The following is a 24,992-nucleotide window of genomic DNA, read 5'->3' on the forward strand; positions in this document are numbered from 1 at the left end:
ATGAATGAATGAATGAATGAATGAATGAATTGAGGAAGGCCTAAGGATACTAGCCAATGGGCAAATGTCCAGTTTTCCCGGTAGAAAACGTGGCCCCTAAAAACCCCAACTGGCTAAACTCCTAGGTCCTGTACAGAGAAGGAGAGCTCACTATGGACAGGGAACAGGTCTACCAATGCCGTTGTAGTGTACTCTCTCAAGTGCTTAGGACAGTGCTCTGTACACAGTAAATGCTCAATAATACCACTGACTGGCTGGGTTATAATCTTTCATCAAAAGTTTCCAGAGCACAACACTGTCATTTATTCAACTGTCTTTCATTCAATCATATTTATTGAGTGCTTACTGTCTGCAGAGCACTATACTTGGGAGCCATTTCCAGCAAATGCAAACCTTTGGGTTACTCAACTCTTGTTGAGCATTTGTTTTAACTTCTGTGGACTCATCTGCTGGGTGCGTACCTTGTTCCAATTTAGGGTGAAATGCTGAGGTAAAAGTAGGGTGACCAGAGATGGCAAACTGGCACATCATACCACACGAGTTTTGCTGGCATGCAGTGTGATCAGTCATTCAATCAGTGGTATTCCTTGAGTGCTATGTGCAGAGCACTGTACTAAGTGCTTGGGAGAGTACAGTACAACAGAATTAGCAGACACATTCCCTGCTCATACTAAGACTACAGTTCAGAGAGGGAGGCAAGTATTAACATAAATTAATAATTTATAATATATAATTTAAAGACGTACAAAAGTTCTATAAGGTTGGGGGTGGAACAAATAACAAATGTCCTAAGGTCACAGATCCAAGCGCATAGATGACGCAGAAGGGAGAATGGACTGAGGAAAAGAAGGCTTAATCAGGGAATCGTGATATGAAGACAACAAAAAACCGCCATTTTGCAGGCATTTACTCCATTGTCTGAACCAGCCTGAGCCTAGAGCATTTCTCTGGGGTTCTTTGATCCTCCCAATTGCTTCAGTGCCCTTGCGTTCCCTCTCAGGTCCACGGGGAGTCTGGTTCAGGGACTGAGCTGAAAACTCAGAGTCAGGAGCCTCAGCACAGGGAGGCTCATCACCAAAAATAGAAAACCGGACATAAAGGCATCCAGTACAGGTATGGAACCAGAGAAGGGACAGACCAGCTGGAAACCAGGCTGTCTGGTATAATTCCTCACTCCAAGCTGCTTTAAGTAAGATCCACTCCCATATCTCTTCCCTTAACCGTTCCCGAATCTCTTCTCTTTCTCATTCTCTCTCTGACTTCCCCAGTGTCTAAGACGCTGTTTGGGAGGTAAGGCCCAGGCCTCCGTCCTCATCACCCTCTCTCTCCCTTCTCCTCTCTTTGCTATAGGACAAAGTCATCCTGGCCAGGATCCCACTCACCTTCTTATATACAGACGCTATGAGGGTGGTCCTGACGTTCATGCCCAGGATGAAGCAGTTTTTAAAGTACTTCTGAAGGCAGATGGACTGGATGAGTGCCACCCAAAAAAAGAGGATGGCATAGATATAGCCCACCCATGAGTAGCTGGTGGAGTCCATCGTAAAGGAAATCATCTTCCTGAAAAAGCAAACACAGGTTATGAGACCAGCCGGGCCTCCCAGAATTCCTGTCCCTTGGTTTGGGCAAGAGTGATCGATGATGACCTTGTCTCTTCCAGATGATCAGAGCTGTGGAAGCTAGCGGGCACCCCCTCTCCCATGCTACCCAGCTGCCAAGGACCAGGTGGCAGGAAGGTCAGTAGAAGTGTGTGTCTCAGCACTTAGTACAGTGTCCAGTGCTTAATGCAGGGGCTTGCACAAAATAAGCACTTAACAAATACCATTATTATTATTATTACTATTATAGTTATTATTATTTGGATCTCTGGAGGGCCCAAAGGGAGAAAGCACAGGGTCCTGACACTTTCTTGTTTCTTGCCCCCCGCCTTTCCCTCATCTGTTAATTCCAATGATGAAACTTTCCCTGGAACTAGACTATTTCTTGTCTTCCTGCTAGGCTGCTCCACCTTCCAGCTTTCTCAATATCCTCCTTGCAACCTTTCAACATACCACTAGCATGCCACTCCTCACAACCCTGCAGATGTCCATAGTGAAATCAGTGTTTCTGTTCAAAAATGGTTTTTGGTCTTCAATGTAGTGTTTGCTGTGGGCATACACAAGCTTCACTTACTTTTTTATGCAACACATTTTTATGAAACCAATTCTTAGATTGTTCTCTGCCAAGCGCATCAAGTTCACTCTCTGAACATCACCTCTTCCATCTTGCTAAGTCAGAGGTTACTGACTTATGTCTATATGTCTACTGACTATATGTCACAGGCAGTGACATATAGGGGTGGCCGAATGACCAGCCGCAGGCTGGATCTGGTCTGACTGCCACAGGGAACCCCCAGGATGGGTGAGTTGAAGGCTGAGGGCGGCACAATCCTGGGTCAAATCCTATTGTCAGCTTCAGGGTTCCCTGCTCCATCCAGGTTCTATTACCCTATGTGTCATTGAGGGCTGCTGGTTAGGCTGAGTTTGGGCTTGGGGGCCTTGTGTTGCTCTCCTATATACTAAGGGATTTTGAGTTCAGTCCATTTAACGATAAATGGCATTTAGACTAGCTAGAGAAACAGTGGGGATTAGTGGAAAAATAAATAAATTTGTGATATTTATTAAGTGCTTACTATGTGCTAGGCGCTGTACTAAGTGCTGGAGTAGATACAAGTCAGTAGGGTTGGACACAGTCCCTGTCCCACTTGGGGCTCACAGTCTTAATTCGCATTTTACAGATGAGGTAACTGAGGCACAGAGAAGTTAAGCAAATTGCCCAAGGTCACATAGCAGACAAGTGGTGGTACCCGGATTAGAACCCAGGTCCTTCTGACTCCCGGGCCCACGTTCTATCCACTCGGCCAAATAGCCAGAGTAAGAGGACCTGGGTTCTAATTTCGGCTTCACCAAGTGCCTGCTGGATGACCTTGGGCAAGTTACTTAACTTCTCTGGGCCTCAGTGGCCTCATCAGCAAAATGGGGATTCAAAACTTGATCTCTCTCCTACTTAGACTGTGAGCCCTGCATGGGACAGGGACTGTACCTGACTTGATTATCTTGTGTCTTCACCAGCGCATAGAACAGTACTTGACACACAGTGAACGCTTAACAAATACCACAATCATTATCATCATTATTATCCAGAAGAAATACAAGAGTCTAGAACATCCCCTCTCCCCATCTTACCCCCCTCCTCAGATCCAGAGTTTAAAGGCAATCTACTGAGATGATCATCCAGCTTCTCTTTCTCTGCGAGAACTTCAGAGGGTGGAGGCAGGGAGGTCATGAGGTTGGGGTAGACAGGAGTCTGGCTACGTAAACTATTGGTGAAGGCGCCTCCAGGGCTCTGGAGGGGGTGGGGATGGGGCCGAGGAGGCAGCCCAGGGGGGAAGGACTCACTTCAACAGCTGAGGACTGACAAACGCCAGCAGATCGTGCACCAGCTTGATCACGAACGATTTCAGAAGGATCCCTCGGAACATTTTAAACAGAACTTTGACCAACCAGGATTTTGCATAGTCCTTCTCAGTTCCAGAACCGGACTCTTTCTTCTTTCTCTTTGACCTCCTTTCCTCCTGAACACAAAACCGATAATAATAATTATGGCATTTGTTAGGTGCTTACTATGTGACTGGAAGCGCCGGGGCGGATACAAGCAAATCGGTTGGACACAGTCCCTGTCCCACATGGGGCTCACAGTCTCAATCCTCATTTTACATATGAAGTAACTGAGGCAAAGAGAAGTGAAGTGACTTGCCCAAGGTCACATAGCAGACAAGTGGCAGAGCTGGCATTAGAGCCCCTGACCTTCTGACTCCCAGACCCATGCTCTATCCGTTAAGCCATGATGCTCCTTCCAAGTCATGGCAATGCCAAGGAGGACAGGAGAGAGATCCCAGTAAAAGTCAGACCCAAAAACACTCTTGGCTGGGGGATAGAGAACGTTAAACCCAAAATTTTGGGGTGAGGTGGAAGTGCTGAAGTGCAATTATCCTTTCACTTCCTGTCCATTATTGAAGCCCAGCTGCTTGGATGTAGACCTGGAATCAAGCCCTTCCCAAGGCTCCTAGAAAGTCTTGTTAGACTTTCTTATTAAATATTCCTCTCGATGGTCTTGTGAGATATTCATCAGGTTAGTTTCTGGGGCAATCTCACAAGATCAGCTAGGCTGCACACTGCTTCTGTTAATTAGCTTTCCTAAAAGCCCCATTCCTCCTTCTTCCTCCCTCTGCTCTTCCCCCATCCTCTCCCCACAGCATTTGTGCATGTTTGTATATATTATTTATTGCTCTATTTATTTTGTTAATGATGTTTATATATCTATGATTCTATTTATCTTGATGATATTGACGCCAGACTACTTGTTTTGTTTTGTTCTGTTTTGTTTTGTTGTCTGTCTCCCCCGTTTAGACTGTGAGCCTGTTTTTGGAAGGGGGATTGTCTCTATCTGTTGCTGACTTGTACATTCCAAGCATTTAGTACAGTGCTCTGCACATAGAAAGCGCTCAATAAATACAATTGAATGAATAAATGAATTTTGTTCAATTCAAACCTATTTCCCTAATGGCTCAGTTCTCTTTTAGAGTTGGTTGAGCTTCAGGCAATTCTTCCAGTGACTCAGCTCATCCTTCCTGAGAATCAGAACCACACACCAAAAAACCAGACTGGGCTCTCCCCAGACTAGGAAGGAAAACGGTAACAAAGATGGATAGAAAGCTTAAAAGCAAGAGAGGAGTCTGGCTCTATCCTCAAAGGACGAAACTCTTCCTTTCTGTCACCCATCCGGACCCACTCACACCCACGAGCCATCCGGGGCCACCGGGCCCCAGTGCTCCAAGAAAATTACCAATACAAGGACGTCTTGGCTTTGGCTCTTGCTTAGGCCGTTCACTGGGCTTTGGGATTTTACATGGGCTTTTCTCTTCTGGCACCGCTTCTCCAACTCCCGCTTGGCCTTTTTCAAGTCCACTTCCATGTAACGGTTAAAGATGGTGGTGAGAACGGAAGTTTCATCTGCCTCATTCAAATTCCACATATCATCTAGAGTCAGAGTCTCTTTATTGCCTTTGTAAACCATTCTGAAAAAGAGCAAAGCCCAGTCAGAAAGCCTCCCCCCGAGACTGGACAAGTGGATGGACCTCCACCATTCTTGCTTTCTTCAAACAGTACTGTGGTCCTCGAGTACTCTGGGTCACCTTGATTATTCTGGATAGCAACAGCTTCTCACACCATCAAGAAAGAGATATAAAGAATGGGCTTTCCCTTCCTGTTCTAAAACTTGCATAATCCCAGTCAGGAATCCCCTAAACTAATGTCAGCACAATGTTACAACCTTTCCAAATGCAAGGTATTTTAGAGATCTCACACTGGTGCTGGCAGTGACCACTGGGCGATACTAAGGAGCCCCTCGGGAGCTATAGTGGGTTGAGTAGCCAACTGTGGTGAAATTTAGGGACTTCTGGACCCTGAACACGTGGTTTGCAGAGGCACCTAGGTTCTAATTCAGGCTCTGCCTCTTGCCTGTTGTGTGTCTTGGGCAAATCACTTACTGTCTACTTGTTTTGCTTTGTTTTGTTGTCTGTCTCCCTGCTTCTAGACTGTGAGCCCCTTGTTGGGTAGAGATTGTCTCTGTTCCCAAGTTGTACTTTCCAAGTGCTTAGTATGCACTCAATAAATATGTTTGAATGAATGAATGAACTTCTCTGTGCCTCAGTTACCTCATTTGTAAAATTCATTCATTCATTCAATAGTATTTATTGAGCGCTTGTTATGTGCAGAGCACTGTACTAAGCGCTTGGAATGTACAAATCGGAAACAGATAGAGACAGTTCCTGTCCATTGATGGGCTTACAGTTTAATCGGGGGAGACAGACAGACAAAAACAATAGCAATAAATAGAATCAAGGGGATGAACATCTCATTAAAACAATAGCAATAAATAGAATCAAGGTGATGTACATCTCATTAACAAAATAAATAGGGTAATGAAAATATATACAATTGAGCGGTCGAGCACATTGCTGAGGGGAGGGGAAGGGAGAAGGGGAGGAGCAGAGGGAAAAGGGGGAAAAAAGGGCTTAGCTGAGGGGAGGTGAAGGGGGGGGTTGAGGGGGAGCAGAGGGAAAAGGGGAAGCTCAGTCTGGGAAGGCCTCTTGGAGGAGGTGAGCTCTAAGTAGGGCTTTGAAGAGGGGAAGATAATTAGTTTGGTGGAGGTGAGGAGGGAGGGCATTTCCCCCAGCACTTAGTTCAGTGATTGACACTTAGTAAACATATGCCATAGTTACTATTATTATTCCACACACCACCCAGCTTTTTCTCCTATTTGAATTGGGTCAAGCTTTGTGAAATTAAGGTTGTTGAGGCCAATATATACATTTCTTTCTAGAGCTAAGACTCATGGTCCACATCTGGAACCGAGGGGACACGGAGGCTGGGTTTAACAAAAGGGTCTGAGATTAAAGCTTACTGACTCCTTTGGAAAGAGTGAGAAGGAAGGGGAAGAGAAAAGAATGAATGGCTTGGCCCAGGTCCCAGGAATTTCCTACCTGTCAAACCAACTATAGGTGATGGAGCTTAGGAAGGAGGCAGTGGCTGATGGATTCTGCAAGAAATAGGGAAAAACCAAATCAACTGTGAATGGGACACCAAAGGATTCCGAAGCCAGAAATACCTTAAGTTTCATCAGCCAAAACCCAGCCCCAGGAGTCCTTCTCCAGCGTGCTTGAGGGACAGGAAAAGGAAAGATTATTATCACTCTTTTACCTCCAAATTCAGGGGGAGAGGAATTTATGACACTCTACCTAGTCACAAGCCTAGTTGGTGCTCTACCCAACTTACTGCTCCCTAAAGAACTCCAGTCCCCAAACAAAGGGCCTCTGACTCTTCCCATTTATAGATAAGCCAGTTTAAGCCTTTGATTATTACTTAACCACAACTGATGTGTATATCTGGAGTGACCAGAGGGCGCATAGAGACCAATCTAAAACACCCCGTTCTTCTATAAGATGGGGATCCCTGGGCCTTTTGGATCTTCTTCCAGTCCATATAAAGCCAGACTGGTGGCCACAGAGCAGGATTGGGAGCCCAGAGGTCTGAATCTCAGTGGTATTTATTGAGTTACTGTGTGCAGAATGCTGGGCTAGGCGTTTGAGAGAGTACACTACAACAGAGTTGGTAGGCTTGAGTCTCACCTTCAGTTCTTCATCAGTTTCTTGAGAGACTTCAGAAAAAGATGAGACGATCAGGGTAAGGAGCTGTAACCCATAGGAGATGAAGTACAGGCAGTGCCAGGCTAAATTGGATGTCTGACCCTAATGAGGAAAGGCAGAGTAAACAGCACTTTTTATGCTTCAGTTCCACAACCTAACTCCAAACCAAGACAAGAAAAACATCCCTCCAGGTTTGTGATGCACTCTAAGAGGGCCAAACTGTCCCCTGAGAACATATATAGCCCATTTGGAAATCAAAGTGCAATTCCTGAAGAACACCTTGTTAGACTGTGAGGCCCTGGCTGAAGACGTATGCTTTAAACCTTCTCCAACAAGCCCGGCCAAGAGGCTGGAAACAGAATTGCCAGAGAGAAAGGACCACAGCCCCGGGGGCCCAAAGGGCCCAGGGGCCAGTTTCATCTACACGTCCCAAAAGTTACTGAAGAATCTTGGGAGAGGTTTGGCTTTTCTGCCAATAGTGGAAGATGTTCTTCCACTTCATGCCTCTTAGAGGGAACTTGGAAAAAAACAACCTCATTTTGCTTGAAGTGCTATCTTGTCTTGGACTCCGGTTCCTGCCTGCTGCTTCTCTGGAATCCGGCTAGCAAAGAGACATTTCCAGATGGAGAGAGGTTTCTTCCTGCTTTAAGTTAAGAATGAGCTAATTTGGAGTTATTTTAGTCCAAAATCTTATCCATCCACATGCCCCAACCCAAGCATCAGGGTGTCCATGCAATTAAGCAAATGATGAGTCCATTTTAGGCCCTGTGGAAAACATATAGCTAAAAAGCAAAAGCTTCTCAGTCTAACATACTTTGCTGGTCTCCATCTGCTAGCTGATGGCCAATGACTTGACTTTCACATTGCCCCGCCACCAAATGGCCTTCCTAATTTGGCTCACTCCCCCCTTTCCTCCCCACCACTACAAAAAGATTAGAAATGAGAAAGCTGTGGGCCTTGTGGTGGCCTCTGAGGTGGTGGGGAGAGTGAGGAAAGGGGTGAAGGGAAGAGGAGAAGGAAAGGGGAGGAAGGAGCCACAGTGCATGCTTTGGTGAGGGAGGTAAAGCCACTGATCTAACTCCTTCTTCTTCCCCTTCAAAACCCTGTGGCTCTGGAAAATCTGAAGATAATCTGATCCTGCTAAAGCGTTGGGTTGGAAGCCGAAGGACTCCTGTTCGAGTCCGAGCGCTGCCACTGGTCTGCTATTTGATCGTGGACAAGTTACCTTTCTGTACCTCAGCTTCCTCATCTGCAAAATGGGGATAAGAATATCTGCCTTTTTAACTACCTCACAGAGTGGTAGTGAGGTTAAAAATGAGGTAAGTAATGTGAGGATGCTTTGAGAATAAAAGCACCATGCAAAAACCAAGGTATTATTATTTAGGGAAGTCTAGAGGAAAAAGCACGGCTCTGGGAGTCAGAGGACCTGGGTTCTAATCCCGGCTCTGCCGCTTGTCTGCTGTGTGTCCTTGGGCAAGTCACCTCAGTTCTCTGTGCTTCAAACTCCTCATCTGTAAAATGGGGATTCACTACCTGTTCTCCCTCTAATTTAGACTGCAAACCCCATGTGGGCAGGGACTGCCTCTGATCATTATCTTCTAGAGAAGCAGCATGGCTCAGTGGAAAGAGCCTGGACTTTGGAGTCCGAGGTCATGGGTTCGAATCCTAGCTCTGCCACTTGTCAGCTGTGTGACTGTGGGCAAGTCACTTCACTTCTCTGTGCCTCAGTTACCTCATCTGTAAAATGGGGATTAAGACTGTGAGCCCCAGGTGGGACAACCTGATTCCCCTGTGTCTACCCCAGCGCTTAGAACAGTACTTTGCACATAGTAAGCACTTAACAAATACCAACATTATTATTATTATCATTACCCCAAAACTTAGTACAGTGCTTTGCACCCGATAAAAATACTACAATTATCGACATCGTTATTATTATTATTAGCAGGAGGAGGAGGAGGAGGAGGAGGAGGAGTCATAATGGTAGTGGTAGAACAGCCTAATTTGTCATGGGCAACTTTCCCCACCAAATAAGTCAGAGGCAGGACTGCCCTTCCACCCAGCCAGTGCTCCTGACCTGTAAAAGCATCCGGATCAGAGTTTGGAGCTGGAAGACACCACAGAGTAGAGAGAGCACCCAGAATACGAACAGCACACTGGAATCCTTTCGGACACACCGTCTCCGGCTGTGGTGGATCAGTATAACCAGGAGCTGAAGAGAAATTCACATCAGGTTCTTTGAAGATACTACTCACAAATGGATACGGGATTCTGGGGTGTCACGGGAGAGGAAGAGGAGTGGGGAAGAAGTGAGGAGATAAGGAAAAAGGGAAGCAATGTTCTGGTTCATGGAGGTGAAGGTGCCAGCACATAACATGCTGAGTATGTTTGAGATATGGTGTTTTCTGGACCAGCATACAACATAAGTCTCAAAGTCACTAGATATGGGATTGCGGGGATCCAGGCCCCGGCCATGCATATTAGAATCCAGAAACCTGGCAGGGCTTTATCATCCCTTCTTCAGTCAGCTTCATCGGTGGTATTTATTGAGTGCTCTCTGTGTGCAGAGCACTGTACTAAGCGCTTGGAAGAGTACAGCGCACCAGAGTCGGTAGGTGCGTTCCCTGCCCACAACGGGATAAGGACTTAGGACAGTGTTTTGCACACAGTAAATGCTCAATAAATGCTATCGAATGAACGGGCATCCTCAAGTAGTGCAGTGACAGAAGCCCGAGAAACAACAGAGCTCAACAACCTGTTGCTGCTCACGGATGCTTCTCAGAGAGAAAGAGGAATGGGAGAGAAGAAGGGAGGGAAACAAAGGGACGGGGAGGGGGATCCATAAAGGTAATAATCCTTACCCAGGTAGCTATGTAGAGGCACGGGTTGGCATACCGAACGGGAGGGTTTGGGTCTTGTCTGGGGCCGGCATATTGTCCAAAATCCTGGATGAGAGTGAGGGCCAGCTCAATGGCCGTCGTGATGACGAGCAATGTTGCGAGCACCTGGGCAGGGGAATCATAGCTGTGAGAAAGCCAACACTCCAAGTTCCGGGACGGACCGAGAAAATAGAAGCAGCGTGGCGTAGTGGATAGAGCACGGGCCTGGGAGTCAGAAGGTCATGGGTTCTAATCCTGGCTCCACCCCTTGTCTGCTCGGTGACCTTGAGCAAGTCATTTCACTTCTCGGTGTCTCAGTTACCTCCCCTGTAAAATGGGGATTGAGACCGTGAGCCTCACGTGGGTCAGGGACTGTGTCCAACCCGATTTCTTGTATGCACCCCAGTGCTTAGTACAGTATCTGGCACATAGTAAGCGCTTAACAAATACCATTATTATCATTCATAAGGAACAGAGCTTCTAGAGAAGGACAGCCCAACGAGGGTGGATGGAAACAAATCTTAATCCACTCTACTCCCCCTAAGAGATAGAGAAAAGGTGTAGACACTTCCAAAGACAGAATGTGTGGCCACTGCTTTCCTCCAGCCACACTTGGCCTCTTATCCTGCCTCTCCACTCTTATCTTGCTTAACTGTATGGACAAGGGCACTGCCACTGCCGCAAGAACTTGTCTGCTGTGTGACCTTGGGCAAGTCACTTAACTTCTCTGGGGCTCAGTTACCTCACCTGTAAATTGGGGAATAAGACTGTGAGCCATATGTGTGTTTATTACCCTATTTATTTTGTTAATGATGTGTATATATCTATGATTCTATTTATCTTGATGTTGTTATTTTGTTTTGTTCTGTTCTGCTTTGCTGTCTGTCTCTCCCATTTAGACTGTGAGCCCGTTACTGGGCAGGGATTGTCTCTATCTATTGCCAAACTGAACATTCCAAGCTCTTAGTACAGTGCTCTGCACATAGTAAGCACTCAATAAATACTATTGAATGAATTGAATGAATGTAGACTGCATCCAACCTGATTAGCTTGGATCTTCCCCAGTGCTTAGTAACAGTGCCTAGCACATAGCAAGTGCTTAACATAAACCATTAAAAAAAAGGGGGGGTGGAATTAGTGTAGAGCATCACCCTAACACAGAGAAGGGTCCCACTGGTGAAAAAATGGATTGGAAAGGAACTGAAGCAACTGCTCTAGATCAGAGAATAATAATGATAATAATGGTATTTGTTAAGCGCTTACTATGTGTCAGGCACTGTACTAAGCGCTGGGTTGGGTACAAGCAAAGGGTGTTGGACGCAGTCCCTGTCTCACATGAGGCTCAAAGTCTCGATTTTCATTTTACAGAAGAGGTAACCGAGTCACAGGGAAGTGAAGTGACTTGTCCAACATCACACAGCAGAGAAGTGACAGAGCCAGGATTAGAAGCCATGGTCTTCTGACTGCAAGCCCGTGCTCTATCTGCTAAGCCATGCTGCTACTCAGTGAGATAAAAATGGCCCCAGTGAATGGAAGCCAACGAGCCCTAGCACTTCGACGGCCCAAGGGCTCCTAGCACAACCTGTCCAGCAACACTCTGAGAGTGCAGCGCTGAGGGTCCTGTTTCACAGGTCACGGCCAGCACAGTGATGATCAGGTGCCTGAAGACAATATGCGGCTTGGAAGAGCTGGGGGCAAGGCCCACGAATCAGAGGACCCGGGATCTAATTCCAGCTCTGCCATTTGCCTGCTCTGTGACATAGAATGTCACTTAACTTCTCTGTGCCTTGGGATCCTCATCTGCAAAATAGGAATCAACTACCTGTACTCTTCATGGGACAAGGACTGTGCCCAACCTGGTTATCTTGCATCCATTCCAGTGTTTGATACTTGGTACCAACTAAGCAATTTATTATTTATTTATTATTACTACTACTACTACTAGTATTATGGGTCTAGGACAAATGGAGACAAATGGCCTAGAATTTTTTGAAGTTAGGTCAGAGTAAGGGATGGGGAGAGAAAATGGGGGTGTAGGGAAAGCAGGATTGATAACTTTGGTTCTAAGCCAAATTGGGGAGCTCCCTGAGTAGGATAAAAGTTAGTGGTTCAGAGACCTTATGAGTATTTAGGCCCATTTAGATGCTGATTAGGTCCTAATCATTTCATTGGTAAAATCAACCCAAAATGAATGAAATGACTTTGGTCTCATTCATTCTTGAAGCTGTCAGTTGCTCATCTCATTTCTGGGCTACCTCCAGCCACTCTTGGCAACCATCAGTGCTATGTGGCCCCATGAATACTCACTCTCATGGACATGCTCATAGCCTACCCACAACCAGAGGAGGGTCAAAATGGCTGAGAGAAAAAACTGGGAACGAGCAGAAAGTGGGGGTGAAATGGTTTTTTTTGAGGGTTCACGGGCTATGATGCACTGTATTAAGTGTTTGAGAAGATACAAAAGAGTGGAGAGGCATGTTTCTTGCCCACAAGGGGCTTACATTCTTACAGGGGAAAAAGACATGAAAAAGTATTTACAAATCCAATAGTCAGAATAATTGAGAACATAATTGAATATTCACAAATGTTGAGGATGGGGAATAAATAAGAGAGATAGGTGTGTGTGTGTGTGTGTGTGAGAGAGAGAGAGAGGGAGAGGAGGAGAGAGAGAGAGAGGGAGAAGGGAAGAGAGAGAGATTTTCTGCAGCTCAGAGGAGGAGGAAGAGGGGCTTGGAAATAGAAGCAATGGGAGCAAGGAGCAAGATGCTTGGATGGGAAAACATTGATATCCACGGGACCCAGGGCTGGAAAGGACAGACGGCACTGTACCTGCTTGGCAAGGTAGAGTTTGGTTAAAGGTGATTGCTTGGTTCTGTTTCGATATATGTGGAAAAGGTGCCATGGAGCCAAAAGCCACAGGAAACCCAGAGGAATCCAGACCAAAACAGTCTGCTCGAAGCACAGTGGAAGATCAGGATCCGGGCGATCCACGAATGACAAATTCTAAGGAAGAGAAAGAAATTCAAACTCAAATAATTGGTGTGAGGGTGGGGGAAATGAGTGCATTTATCAGCCCTCCTCAAATCAGCCAAACTGACTCTCTTCCCCTCTTCAAAGCCCTACAGAGAGGTCACCTCCTCCAGGAGGCCTTCCCAAACTGAGCCCTTCACTCTGCTCTACCCCCTTCCCCGCCCCACAGGACTTGTATATATTTGTGCATATTTATTGCTCTATTCATTTTATTAATGATTTGCATTTTATGTTCTGATGTTCTATTTATTTTGATGCTAGTGATGCCTGTCTACCTGCTTTGTTTTGTTGTCTGTCTCCCCCTTCTAGACTGCGAGCCCATTGTTGGGTAGGAATTGTTTCTATCTGTCGCCAAATTGCACAGTAAGCGCTCAATAGAATTGAATGAATGAATGAAAACATCAAAGCCTCAGCTAGAAGACTACCCTATGTGGCCTGTTGGGCCTGTGATAATAACGATGGTAATTGTAGCATTTGTTAAGCGCTTACTTTGTGCCGAGCACTGCTCTAAGCGCTGGGGTAGATGCAAGGTAATCAGTTTGGACCCAGTCCCTGTCCCAAATGGGGTTCACAGTCTTAATTTACAGATGAAGTCACCGAGGCACAGAGAAGTTAAATGACTGGTCCAAGGTCACACGGCAGACATGTTCTAGAAGATGACTAGGCTGAAACCCCCTTGGACTCAGCTGGGTCTGGGCTACCATCTCTGATGCTTCCTACCCAAGACCATTTGCCCAGGACCTTACTCTGATCCAATTCATCACCAGAGTGCTGATTCTGACCTCCCAGCTGTCACATAGAGATCAGTCTCTGCCCTCAACCTTAGCTTAACACTCCACCGCTACCCAATCCAAAGCCCTTTAGAAAAGGCAGCAATACAATTATTAAGCATCCTTTGGGTGCAGTGCCCTGTAATAAGCACTTGGGAACTACAAAACAAATAAATTGCCTATTACCTACCCAAAAGGTCTTCCACTCCCACATGGGAGAGGGATACAGCAATCTTTAAAAGCAGTATTCAAAACAGCCGAATGTTCAGCTGAATACATGTACATGTACAGGTGAATAAATATATGGAAAGCAGAGTGGCCTAGTGGAAAGAGCACGGGCTTGGGACTCAAAGGACCAGTGTTTGTTCTACTCTTCCCTCTCCCACTTGTCCCACTTGTCATTTAACTTCTCTGTGCCTCAATTCCCTCAGGGAATTTAACGGGGATTAGGACCATGAGACCCGTGTAGGACATGGACGGTGTGCCACCTGATTATCTAGTATCTACCCCAGAGTTTAGCACAGTGCCTGACACATAGTAAATGCTTAACAAATATCATTAGTATATATAATAATAATAATAATAAATGATGGTATTTGTTTAGCACTTACTGTGTGCCATGCACTGTTCTAAGCGCAGAGGTAGATACAAGGTTATCAGGTTGCTCCACATGGGGCTCACAGTCTTAATCCAAATTTTACAGATGAGGTAACTGAGGCACAGAGAAGTCAAGTGGTTTGCCCAAAGTCACACAGCTGACAAGTGGCGGAGGCTGGATTAGAACCCACAACCTCTGACTCCCAAGCCCGTGCTTTTTCCACTAAGCCACACTGCTTTTTTAGATATCTACATCTATGAATACACACACAAACACAAATACATAAATTCCAAGGATGATTAGTATTTCCTTGACCAGCCTGTAAATGGAAAATGAGCTGTACAATTAAGTGTAAACTGACTAGATTTGGGGGAGTTCCAGGTAAAAGACAGTGGGTCAAGTGGAAAGACCCTGGGATAGAGTCAGGAGACCTGAGTTCTAATCCCCCATTGCAGCTGGCCTGCTCTGAGACCTTGAGCCAATTTGCTTAACCTCTCTGGGTCAGCATCATCTGAAAAATGGGGATGAAATTTATTCATTCATTCAATAGTATCTAGTGAGCGCTTACTATGTGCAGAGCACTGTACTAAGCACTTGGAATGTACAAATCAGTAACAGATAGAGACAGTCCCTGCCCTTTGACGGGCTTACAGTCTAATAGGGGGAGCCAAACAGACAAGAACAATAGCAATAAATAGAATCAAGGGGATGAACATCTCATTAAAACAATAGCAAATAAATAGAATCAAGGTAATGTACATCTCATTAACAAATAAATTTAGCCTCACTTCCTCTTAGATTGTGAGCCCACTGTGAGGCAGGGGCCGTGTCTGTTGTTTTGTACTCTCCCAAGGACTTAGTGCAGTAAATGCTCAATAAATATTATTGATGAGGATGATGATCATATTATTTTCTTTTATTTTCCCCAGCACTTACACCCATGCTCTGCATGCAGAGGTTGCTAGAAAACACTCTTCATTTTCTTTGAGAGACCTCTATGTTCAGATACCTTTTTAGATTTAATCGATAAGTTGTTCTGAATATATTTGTATTAATAGATAATGCTGATGGCATTATTATTGTTATTATTATGGTTCTTGTTAAGCATTTACTCTGTGCCAAGCATTTTTCTAAGCACTGGGGTAGTTACAAGTTAACCAGACTTGTCAGCTGTGTGACTGTGGACAAGTCACTTAACTTCTCTGTACCTCAGTTACCTCATCTGTAAAATGGGGATGAAGACTGTAAGCCTCACAGGGGACAACCTGATGACCCTGCATCTATCCCAGCGCTTAGAACAGTGCTCTGCACATAGTAAGCGCTTGACAAGTACCAACATTATTATTATTATTAGATTGGACACAGTCCCTGTCCCACATGAGCCTCATAGTGTTAATCTCCAGTTGAGGCAACTGAGGCCCAGAGAAATTAAGTGACTTGCCCAAAGTTACACAGCAGACACATGGCAGAGCTGGAAATAGAACCTAGGTCCTTCTGACTCCCAGGCCCGTGCTCTATCCACTAGAGCTTGGATGTCAGAAGGACCTGAGTTCTAATCCCTACTTATTCATTCATTCATTCAATCACTCAACTCTATTGAGCACTATTGTGTGCAGAGCACTGTATTAATTGGGAGAGTACAATATAACAATGAACAGGCACATTCTCTGCCCACAGCAAGCTTACGGTCTAATGGGGGAGACCGGCATTAATATAAATAAATAAATTACAGATACTTACATTAGTGCTGTGGGGCTGGGATGGGGGATGAATAAAGTGAGCAAGTCAGGGCTACGCAGAAGGGAGTGGAAGAAAACGCAGAGCTCACCTCCTCCAGGAGGCCTTCCCAGACTGAGCCCTCCCTTTCCCTCTCCCCCTCCTCCCCTCCTCATTCCCCTTAATCCCTCCCTCTGCTCTACCCCATTCCCCTCCCCACAGCACTTGCATATATTTAAACATTTATTGCTCTATCTATTTTATTAATGATATGCATTTATCTATGGTTCTATTTATCTATTTTGATGGTAGTGATGCCTCTACTTGTTTTGTTTTGCTGTCTGTCCCCCTCTTCTAGTCTGTGAGCCCATTGTTGGGTAGGGATTATCTCTGTTGCTTGTACTTTCCAAGAGCTTAGTACAGAGCTCTGCACACAAAAAGTACTATTGAATGAATGAATAAGTGCTCAGTAAATACAATTGGATGAATGAATGAAAAGGAAAAGAGGTCTTAGGGAAGGCCTCTTGGAGGAGATGTGCCTTCAGTAAGGCTTTGAAGGTGGGGAGAGTAATTGTCTGGCAGATACAAGGAGGGATGGCATTCCAGGCCAGAGGCAGGATGTAGGCATGAGGTCGACAGCAAAATCAATGAGATCGAGGTACTTCATTCATTCAGTCGTATTTATTCGGCACTCACTGTGCACAAAGCACTGTACTAAGTGCTTGGGAGAACACAGTATAACAACAAACAGACACATTCCCTGCCCACAACGAGCTCACAGTTTAGAGTCACAATCACAGTCTACTTATTTGCAATGTGACCGTGGACAATCACAACTTCTTTGTGCCTCAGTTCCCTCATCTGAAAAAAGGGGATTAAGACTCTGAGCCCCATGAGGGACAGGGACTGTGTCCAACCTAATAAGCTTGTATTTATTCTGGGGCTTAGTAGAGTGTCTGGTGTGTTGAGCCCACAGCAAGTTGCCTTATTAATGACAGTCTGTGATCCCATGAACAACAACAAGGAAGAGACTGGCCAAGGCACTGATGGGCTCTACCTGAAAGAGATGATTGCTGGACTGGGGGAACGAAGTATAGAGGGAGGTGCGGCTTTCTCTCCCTGTTTCTACCCGGTAATGGACCTGGAGTCGATGACTGCGACGTAGAGCCTCAGCTGCCACGCCTAAGGCAGATAAAAGACGGTCGTTTTAAATTATGGGGAGCAGAGAAGGCAGCACTGGAGCAGAAGCATGCAGAGGAGCAGAAAGGAGAAGCATTGGCAGAATGGCCTCCTTTGACCACAGATGGTACTGGACCTTTGATGAAGTGGAGTGAGTGAGAGTGCGGTAAAATTGTCAAAAACTCTACCCATTAACCTTGGTGATCAGAGCTGTGGTTTGAACTCTTCTATGTGTCACCGAGGCTTCCCTGGTCCGGGAAGATCCCAGTTGGTAATAATAATAATGTTGGTATTTGTTAAGCGCTTACTATGTGCAGAGCACTGTTCTAAGAGCTGGGGTAGACACAGGGGAATCAGGTTGTCCCACATGGGGCTCAAAGTCTTCATCCCCATTTTACAGATGAGGGAACTGAGGCACAGAGAAGTTAAGTGACTTGCCCACAGTCACACAGCTGACAAGTGGCAGAGCTGGGATTCGACCAGGGCTCGCAACACCTGGCATATAGCAAGTGCGTAAAAAAAAAGGGACATGCCAATGACTGTAAACCGCTTCGCCGAACCAGCCAGGCTGACGATAAACCTAAAGAAAACCAGAGCGATGAATGAGCCTGCACCAAGAAAGCTGTACAATAATAATAATAATAATGATATTTGTTAGGCGCTTACGATGTGCAAAGCACTGTTCTAAGCGCTGGGGGGGAATACAAAGTGATGAGGGGTCCCAGTGGGGCTCACAGTCTTAGTCTCCATTTTACAGATGAGGTAACTGAGGCACAGAGAAGTAAAGTGACTTGCCCAAAGTCACACCAGTGACAAGTGGCAGAGCCGGGATTAGAACCCATGACCTCTGACTCCCAAGCCCATGCTATTTCCACTGAGTCGCGCTGCTTCTCTACAGTTCAAATCCCGGTTCAGCCACTTGCCAGCTGTGTGACTTTGGGCAAGTCACTTCACTTCTCTGTGCCTCAGTTACCTCATCTGTAAAATGGGGATGAAGACTGTGAGCCCCACGGGGGACAACTTGATAACCTTGTATCCCCCCAGTGCTTAGAACAGTGCTTTGCACATAGTAAGCGCTTAACAAATGCCATAATTATTATTATTATCGCAACACAGATCTAAACACCCTCACTGAATTCTGCTACTTAGGCAGCACACTGACAACAGTTGACTAGCAAATAGAAAATTAAATAAAGAAGGCCAGCACATCCTTTGGGAGACTGAGTATGGAAGCAGTGTGGCATCAGGTTCCAGACTGAACTAAAAGTCTATGCAGTTATTGTTCTGATCAACCTTCTCTGCAACTGTGAAACTAGTATTTTTTTAATGGTTTTTGTTACACGCTTTCTACGTGCCAGGCACTGTACTAAACAATGGGGTGGATGCAGGCAAATTGGGCTGGACACAGTCCCCGCCCCACTTGGGGGTCACAGTCTTAAACCCCATTTTGCAGATAAGGTAACTGAGGCACAGATAAAAGCATAAAGAGACTTTGTTCTAGGACTTCAATGTTTGCAATCCTGGCTTTCCATCTGATGTTGAATACTTCACATAGGTGTCACTGATGGAAGTCCTCAAGGATTTGACCTAGTAGTTTTCTTTGGAGGCCAAGAAAAACAGCACGGCCTAAGGGACAGAGCACAAGCCTGGGAGGCAGAAGGACTGGGTTCTAATCCCATCACCGCCACTTGTCTGCTGTGTGACCTTGGACAAGTCACTTAATTTCTCTGTGCCTCAGTTTCCTCAACTATAAAATAGGAATTAAATAACCCGTCTCCTTCCTACTTTGACTATGAGTCTCATGTGGGACAGGGCCTGTGTCCAACTTAACTTGTACCTACCCCAGCACTTAGAACGATGTTTGACACATAGTTAGCACTTAACAAATACCATAAAAAAAGTTAAGGGACTTGTCCAAGGTCACACAGCAGACAAGTGGTGGTGGAGAAGCAGCATGGCTCAGTAGAAAGAGCCTGGGCTTCGGAGTCAGGGGTCATGGGTTCAACTCCCAGCTCTGCCACTTGTCAGCTGTGTGACTGTGGGCAAGTCACTTCACTTCTCTGTGCCTCAGTGACCTCATCTGTAAAATGGGGATTAACTGTGAGCCTCACATGGGACAACCTGATTACCCTGTATCTACCCCAGCTCTTAGAACAGTGCTCTGCACATAGTAAGCGCTTAACAAATACCAGCATTATTAGAACCACATTCTTCTGACTTCCAGGCCTATTCTCTATCCCTTAAGCCATGCCGTTTTTCTTGGCCTCCAGATCCTAGAGGAGTTCTAACTGTGACCCCTATGAGCTATATTCAATATCAAATGGCAAGGTAGTATGGCAAACAGCGAAGTCCTATAACAAAGTCAATCTCCTGGCATCGCCGCTTTGCTCGCCTCAACACAGCTACGCTGGGTGAAACGTGAAAAGAACGGATCACTGTTAAGATCCCCCGACAGTTGAAAGTGAGAACCCAAAAGCCAGGAGGGAAGAAGAAATGTTTAAAGGACAGACTCAATCAAAACCTCAGACAGTGCGGCATCCCAAATGAAAAGCGGGAGTCTGTTTCCGCAAATAATAATAATGTTGGCATTTGTTAAGCGCTTACTATGTGCAGAGCACTAAGTGCTGGGGTAGACACAGGGTAATCAGGTTGTCCCAAGTGAGGCTCACGGTTAATCCCCATTTTACAGATGAGGTAATTGAGGCACAGAGAAGTGAAGTGACTTGCCCACAGTCACACAGCTGACAAGTGGCAGAGCCAGAATTTGAACCCATGACCTCTGACTCCCAAGGCCGGGCTCTTTCCACTGAGCCACGCTGCTTCAATCGAAAAGCTTCAGTAGAATGAGAAACAAGATAAACCTGAAAGTGGCACCAGGAAGGGCAAATAAAAAATGTGTTAGCACAGGAGACAATGTTTGTGTGTGCACAGTGCAACGGATATTCGGGGGCCTTTCGATCACACATGCACCCATAGGTGAGTTTCACCATCAGTGACGTCTTCTTCAAGAACTGTGTGTCTGCGTGTGCGAGAGTGGATGCGGACAGTAAATAAGAATATGATGCAAACTGCTCCTATAGCGAATGTTTCCCTGTTTGGAAGGAGGTGGCTAGGAAAAGTGGCTCCTCGTGGCCTCTTCTGACACTGTAATTCTATTCGGTAGCGTGGCTTAGTGGAAAGAGCGTGGGCTTGGCAGCCAGAGATTGTGGGTGCTAATCCCGGCTTTGCCACTTAGCTGTGTGACTTTGGGCAAATCTCTTCACTTCTCTGTGCCTCAGTTACCTCATGGGAAAATAGGGATTAAGACTGTGAACCCCACATAGGACAACCTGATTACCTTGTATCTACCCCAGTGCTTAGAACAGTGCTTGGCACATAGTAAATGCTTAACAAATACCATCATTACTATTATTATTATTATAGTGGAAAGAGCATGGGCCCGGGAGTTAGAGGACCTGAGTTCTAGTCCTGGCTCCACCACTTCCCTGCCTCGGGCAATTATTTAACTTCTGTGGGCCTCGGTTTCCTCATCTGTAAAATGAGAATTCAATACCTGTTCTCACTCCTACTTAGACTGTGAGCGCTTTGTTGGACAAGGACTGGGCCCAACCTCATTACCTTGTATCTACCCCAGGGGTTAGTACAGAGCTTGGCACATAGTAAGGACTTCACAAATACCACAGTTATCATTATTATTATTATTACTTGGAGAGTTCAGATTTGTGATTTCAGATGCAGATAATACAGCCCGTTCCTCTAAATGCCCTTCTTAAGAAAGACGCTTAAATTTGAAAAGGGAATTCAATCGGATTTATGGAGCGCTAACTGTGTGCAGAGCACTGTAGTAAGCGCTTAGTGTGAAGAGACCATGTCCACATCCTGCCTCTGGCTTGCAACGCCCTCCCTCCTCATGTCTGATAGACAATTACTCTCACCCACTTCAAAGCCTTATTGAAGGCACATCTCCTCCACGAGGCCTTCCCTAATTAAGTCCTCCTTTCCTCTTCCCCCATTCTGTGTCACCCTGACTGCTCCCTTTATTCATCCCCCTTCAGTCCCACAGTATTATGTCCATATCTATATTTTTTAAAATTTATATTGACTGTCTCCCTCTAGACTGTAAGCTCATGTGGGCAGGGAATGTTTCTGTTATACTGTTATAGTATATGGTCCCAAGAACTTAATATAGTGCTCTGCACATAGCAAGCACTCACTAAGTGCGACTGACCGACTGCCTGACTGACAATGGGAAGAACAGCTAAACATTAGCTGGGAAATAAGTAGAGGAGCCACACAACAACTCATTGCTGCTGATTTGCCTGTATCTACCCTAGAGGATACATAATAATAATAATAATGACATTTGTTAAGCACTTACTATGTGCTGAGCACTGTTCTAAGTGCTGGGGGCATTACAAGGTAATCAGGTTGTCCCATGTGGGGCTCCCAGTCTTAATCCCCATTTTACAGATGAGGGAATTGAGGCCCAGGGAAGTCAAGTGGCTTGCCCAAAGTCACACAGCTGATCAGTGGCGAGCCGAGATTAGAACCCACGACCTCTGACTCCCAAGCCTGGGCTCTTTCCACTGAGCCACGCTGCTTCTCATAGTGAGCCTTTAACAGATACCACAATTATTATTATTCTTACTATCTTGTATCTACCCCAGTGGTTAGTAGTGATTGACACATAGTAAGTGCTTAACAAATACCATTAAAAAAGGGAGAACAGATATTTAATCCCTATTTTACAGTAGAAGAAACAGAGCCAGTGAAAAGATAAATGACTTGCTCAAGGTCACATAGCAAGTGAGTGGTCTTGGGACACCCAGGCCAGTGATTTTTCCCAAAAGTCTTGCTGCTTCTTACTTTTTTTCTATTTTGATAAAGATAGAAAATTTGTGATGAAGTGATGTTACCTGAAAATACAAGAACCACAAAAGTATTCATGTTTGCTGCTTATAAATACAAAAGTCAAATGAACACCAGAATCTAAGAAATCTGCTGGTGACAACTTGATTGCTCAAAAAGAGGACATTTCTTACATATTGTCAATCACACATCCTAGCAATATGTTAAATCTGGAGTAAAAGTGTTATTATCTCAAACCATTCAAGACAAATTAAGGAGGTTGCAGATAATAAAGCATTTCTCCATTTATTTACAGTTGACTGGGAATTCTCCCTTTCAGGAGCTAGACAAATATTGTATCTGATTAATGGGCACAACTGATCATTCACTTGTCCACAAATATAGATTCAGGCAAGTCAGAGAATTCTTTCCCTTTGGTGACTGAAAATGTAAAATGCTTCACTTCTAGAAGACTCTTCCACTTCTAACCTCTCACTCTCGCTGTTTCCCCAGACTGGATCTCCTTTTTTTTTCCAATCTGCCATCTTCAAAGCCCTTCAAAGAAACAGCGTGGCTCAGTGGAAAGAGCCCGGGCTTGGGAGTCAGAGGTCATGGGTTCGAATCCAGGCTCTGCCACTTGTCAGCTGTGTGACTGTGGGCAAGTCACTTCACTTCTCTGTGCCTCAGTTCCTTCATCTGTAAAATGGGGATTAACTGTGAGCCTCACGTGGGACAACCTGATGACCTTGTATCTCCCCCAGCGCTTAGAATAGTGCTCGGCACATAGTAAGCGCTTAACAAATACCAACATCATCATTCTAAATTTCCCCCAAACTCCTCCGAGAAGCCACCCCGATTAACTGACAAACCCCAATTACATTAATTCAAAACCACCCTTAGCACTTAAGTGTTTAATTCCTATCAGCAGTTGAATTCCTGGGAATCAATCAGAATATATCTTTATTTGTATATTTGATAACAAATTCTGCTATTTCATCCTGATACATCCTACTACTGAATTGCTGCCTTCCTTATTTTTCTGTCTGCTCCCTCTATTCCAAAAATAATGTTTTTCTGTCTTTCTGTCTTAGACTGTGAGCTCCTGGAAGGCAGTAATTATTTGGTTTTTGTTGTGCTCTCCCAAGTCCTTAGTACAAAGCTTTGCACTCAGCAAGTTCTCAGTAAATATCATCGAAGCTGACAAGCCCAGAAAAGGTACTGAAAGTGAAAGTTTCTAAGGCAGTTACAACTTTGCAAAAAATGAACACAGGCTAGAGTGGATATTAGCAGGGTTTGGGTTGGAGCAGTTCTCTCCCTTCAACTCAGTAGGGAAGCAGGGTGACCCAGTGAAAATGGCAGATGTCTGGAGTGTTAGGAACCCTCAGTTAAAAATAATAATATTAATTATGGTATTTGTTAAGCACTTATTATGTGCCAAGCACTGTTCTAAGCGCTGAGGTAGATATAAGGTAAGCAGGATGTCCCATATGAGACTCACAGTCTTAATCCTCATTTCACAGATGAGGTAACTGAGGCCCAGAGAAGTGAAGTGGCTTGCCCAAGGTCACACAGCAGACAAGTGGCAGAGCTGGGATTAGAACCCACGATCTCTGACTCCCAAGACCGGGCTCTTTCCACTAAGCCATGCTCTGCCAATGGCTTATTGAGGGATCTTGGGAAAATCATTCCAATTTTTTTTAAATGGTATTTGTTAAGCACTTAGTATATGAGAAACAGTATGGCCTAATGGCAAGAGCACGGCCTTGGGAGTCAGAAGTCGTTGATCCTAATCCAGACTCTGCCACATCTGCTGTGTGGCCTTGGGCAAGTCACTTAACTTCTCTGTGCCTCAGTTACCTTATCTGTAAAATGGAGATTGAGACTGTGAGCCCCATCTGGGACAGGGACTGTCCAATCTGATTATTTTGTATCTATCCTAGCACTTAGAACATTGCTTGGCACGTAGTAAGCACTCAACAAATACCATAATTATTATTATTATATGCCAGACATATACTAAGCACAGGAGTCAATGCAAGATAATCAGGTTGGACAGAGCCCATGTCTCATATGGGGCTCATAGTCCAAACCTCCATTTTACAGATTAGGGAACTGCAGCAAAGAGGGGTGAAGTGACTTGCCCAAAGTCACACAGCTGACAAGTGGTGAAGCTGCGATTAGTATCAATCAGTGATATTTACTGAACACTTTCTATGTGCAGAGCACTATACTAAACGCTTAACGAAAACTAGGTCATCTTACTCCCAGGCCCATGCTCTTTCCACTAGGCCACACAGGTACAATAGCTCTGTACCTTAGTTTCTCTAATTATTAAACTGGGATAATAACACCGGCTCCTCTTCCCTTCAGGGCCAGCCTCCTATCTACTGTGACCCCTACATAAATTCAGAATCTATTAAACACTTGGAAAGAGCACAGGCCTGGGAGTCAGAGGACCTGGGTTCTCATCCCGGCTCCACAACTTGTCTGCTGAGGGACCTTGGGCTAGTCAAGTACTTTTCTCACCTGCAGTTACCTCATCTGAAAAATGGGAATTAAGACTGTGAGCCCCATGTGGGACATGGACTTTGTCCAACCTATCTTGTATCTATCATGCTGAGAAGCAGCGTGGCTCAGTGGAAAGAGCCTGGGCTTCGGAGTCAGAGGTCATGAGTTCGACTCCCGGCTCTGCCACTTGTCAGCTGTGTGACTGTGGGCAAGTCACT

General features: G+C 45.3%; 1 protein-coding gene across 1 annotated transcript in view; it reads right to left on the reverse strand.

Annotated features, from left to right (window-relative positions):
- The window catches only part of ABCC2 (ATP binding cassette subfamily C member 2), a 70,770-nt gene that overhangs the window by 39,082 nt on the left and 6,696 nt on the right, over positions 1-24,992 (reverse strand). The window contains exons 2-9 of the mRNA XM_029059301.1: positions 12,955-13,128; positions 10,108-10,251; positions 9,324-9,458; positions 7,229-7,348; positions 6,584-6,639; positions 4,885-5,116; positions 3,438-3,613; positions 1,383-1,560 (exon numbers count right to left, since the gene is read on the reverse strand). Coding sequence (XP_028915134.1) covers positions 1,383-1,560; positions 3,438-3,613; positions 4,885-5,116; positions 6,584-6,639; positions 7,229-7,348; positions 9,324-9,458; positions 10,108-10,251; positions 12,955-13,128 — 1,215 coding nt within the window. The remainder of the gene's footprint in view (positions 1-1,382; positions 1,561-3,437; positions 3,614-4,884; positions 5,117-6,583; positions 6,640-7,228; positions 7,349-9,323; positions 9,459-10,107; positions 10,252-12,954; positions 13,129-24,992) is intronic.

Source organism: Ornithorhynchus anatinus, chromosome 3 (genome assembly GCF_004115215.2).
Source record: "Ornithorhynchus anatinus isolate Pmale09 chromosome 3, mOrnAna1.pri.v4, whole genome shotgun sequence".
Lineage (NCBI taxonomy): Eukaryota > Metazoa > Chordata > Mammalia > Monotremata > Ornithorhynchidae > Ornithorhynchus > Ornithorhynchus anatinus.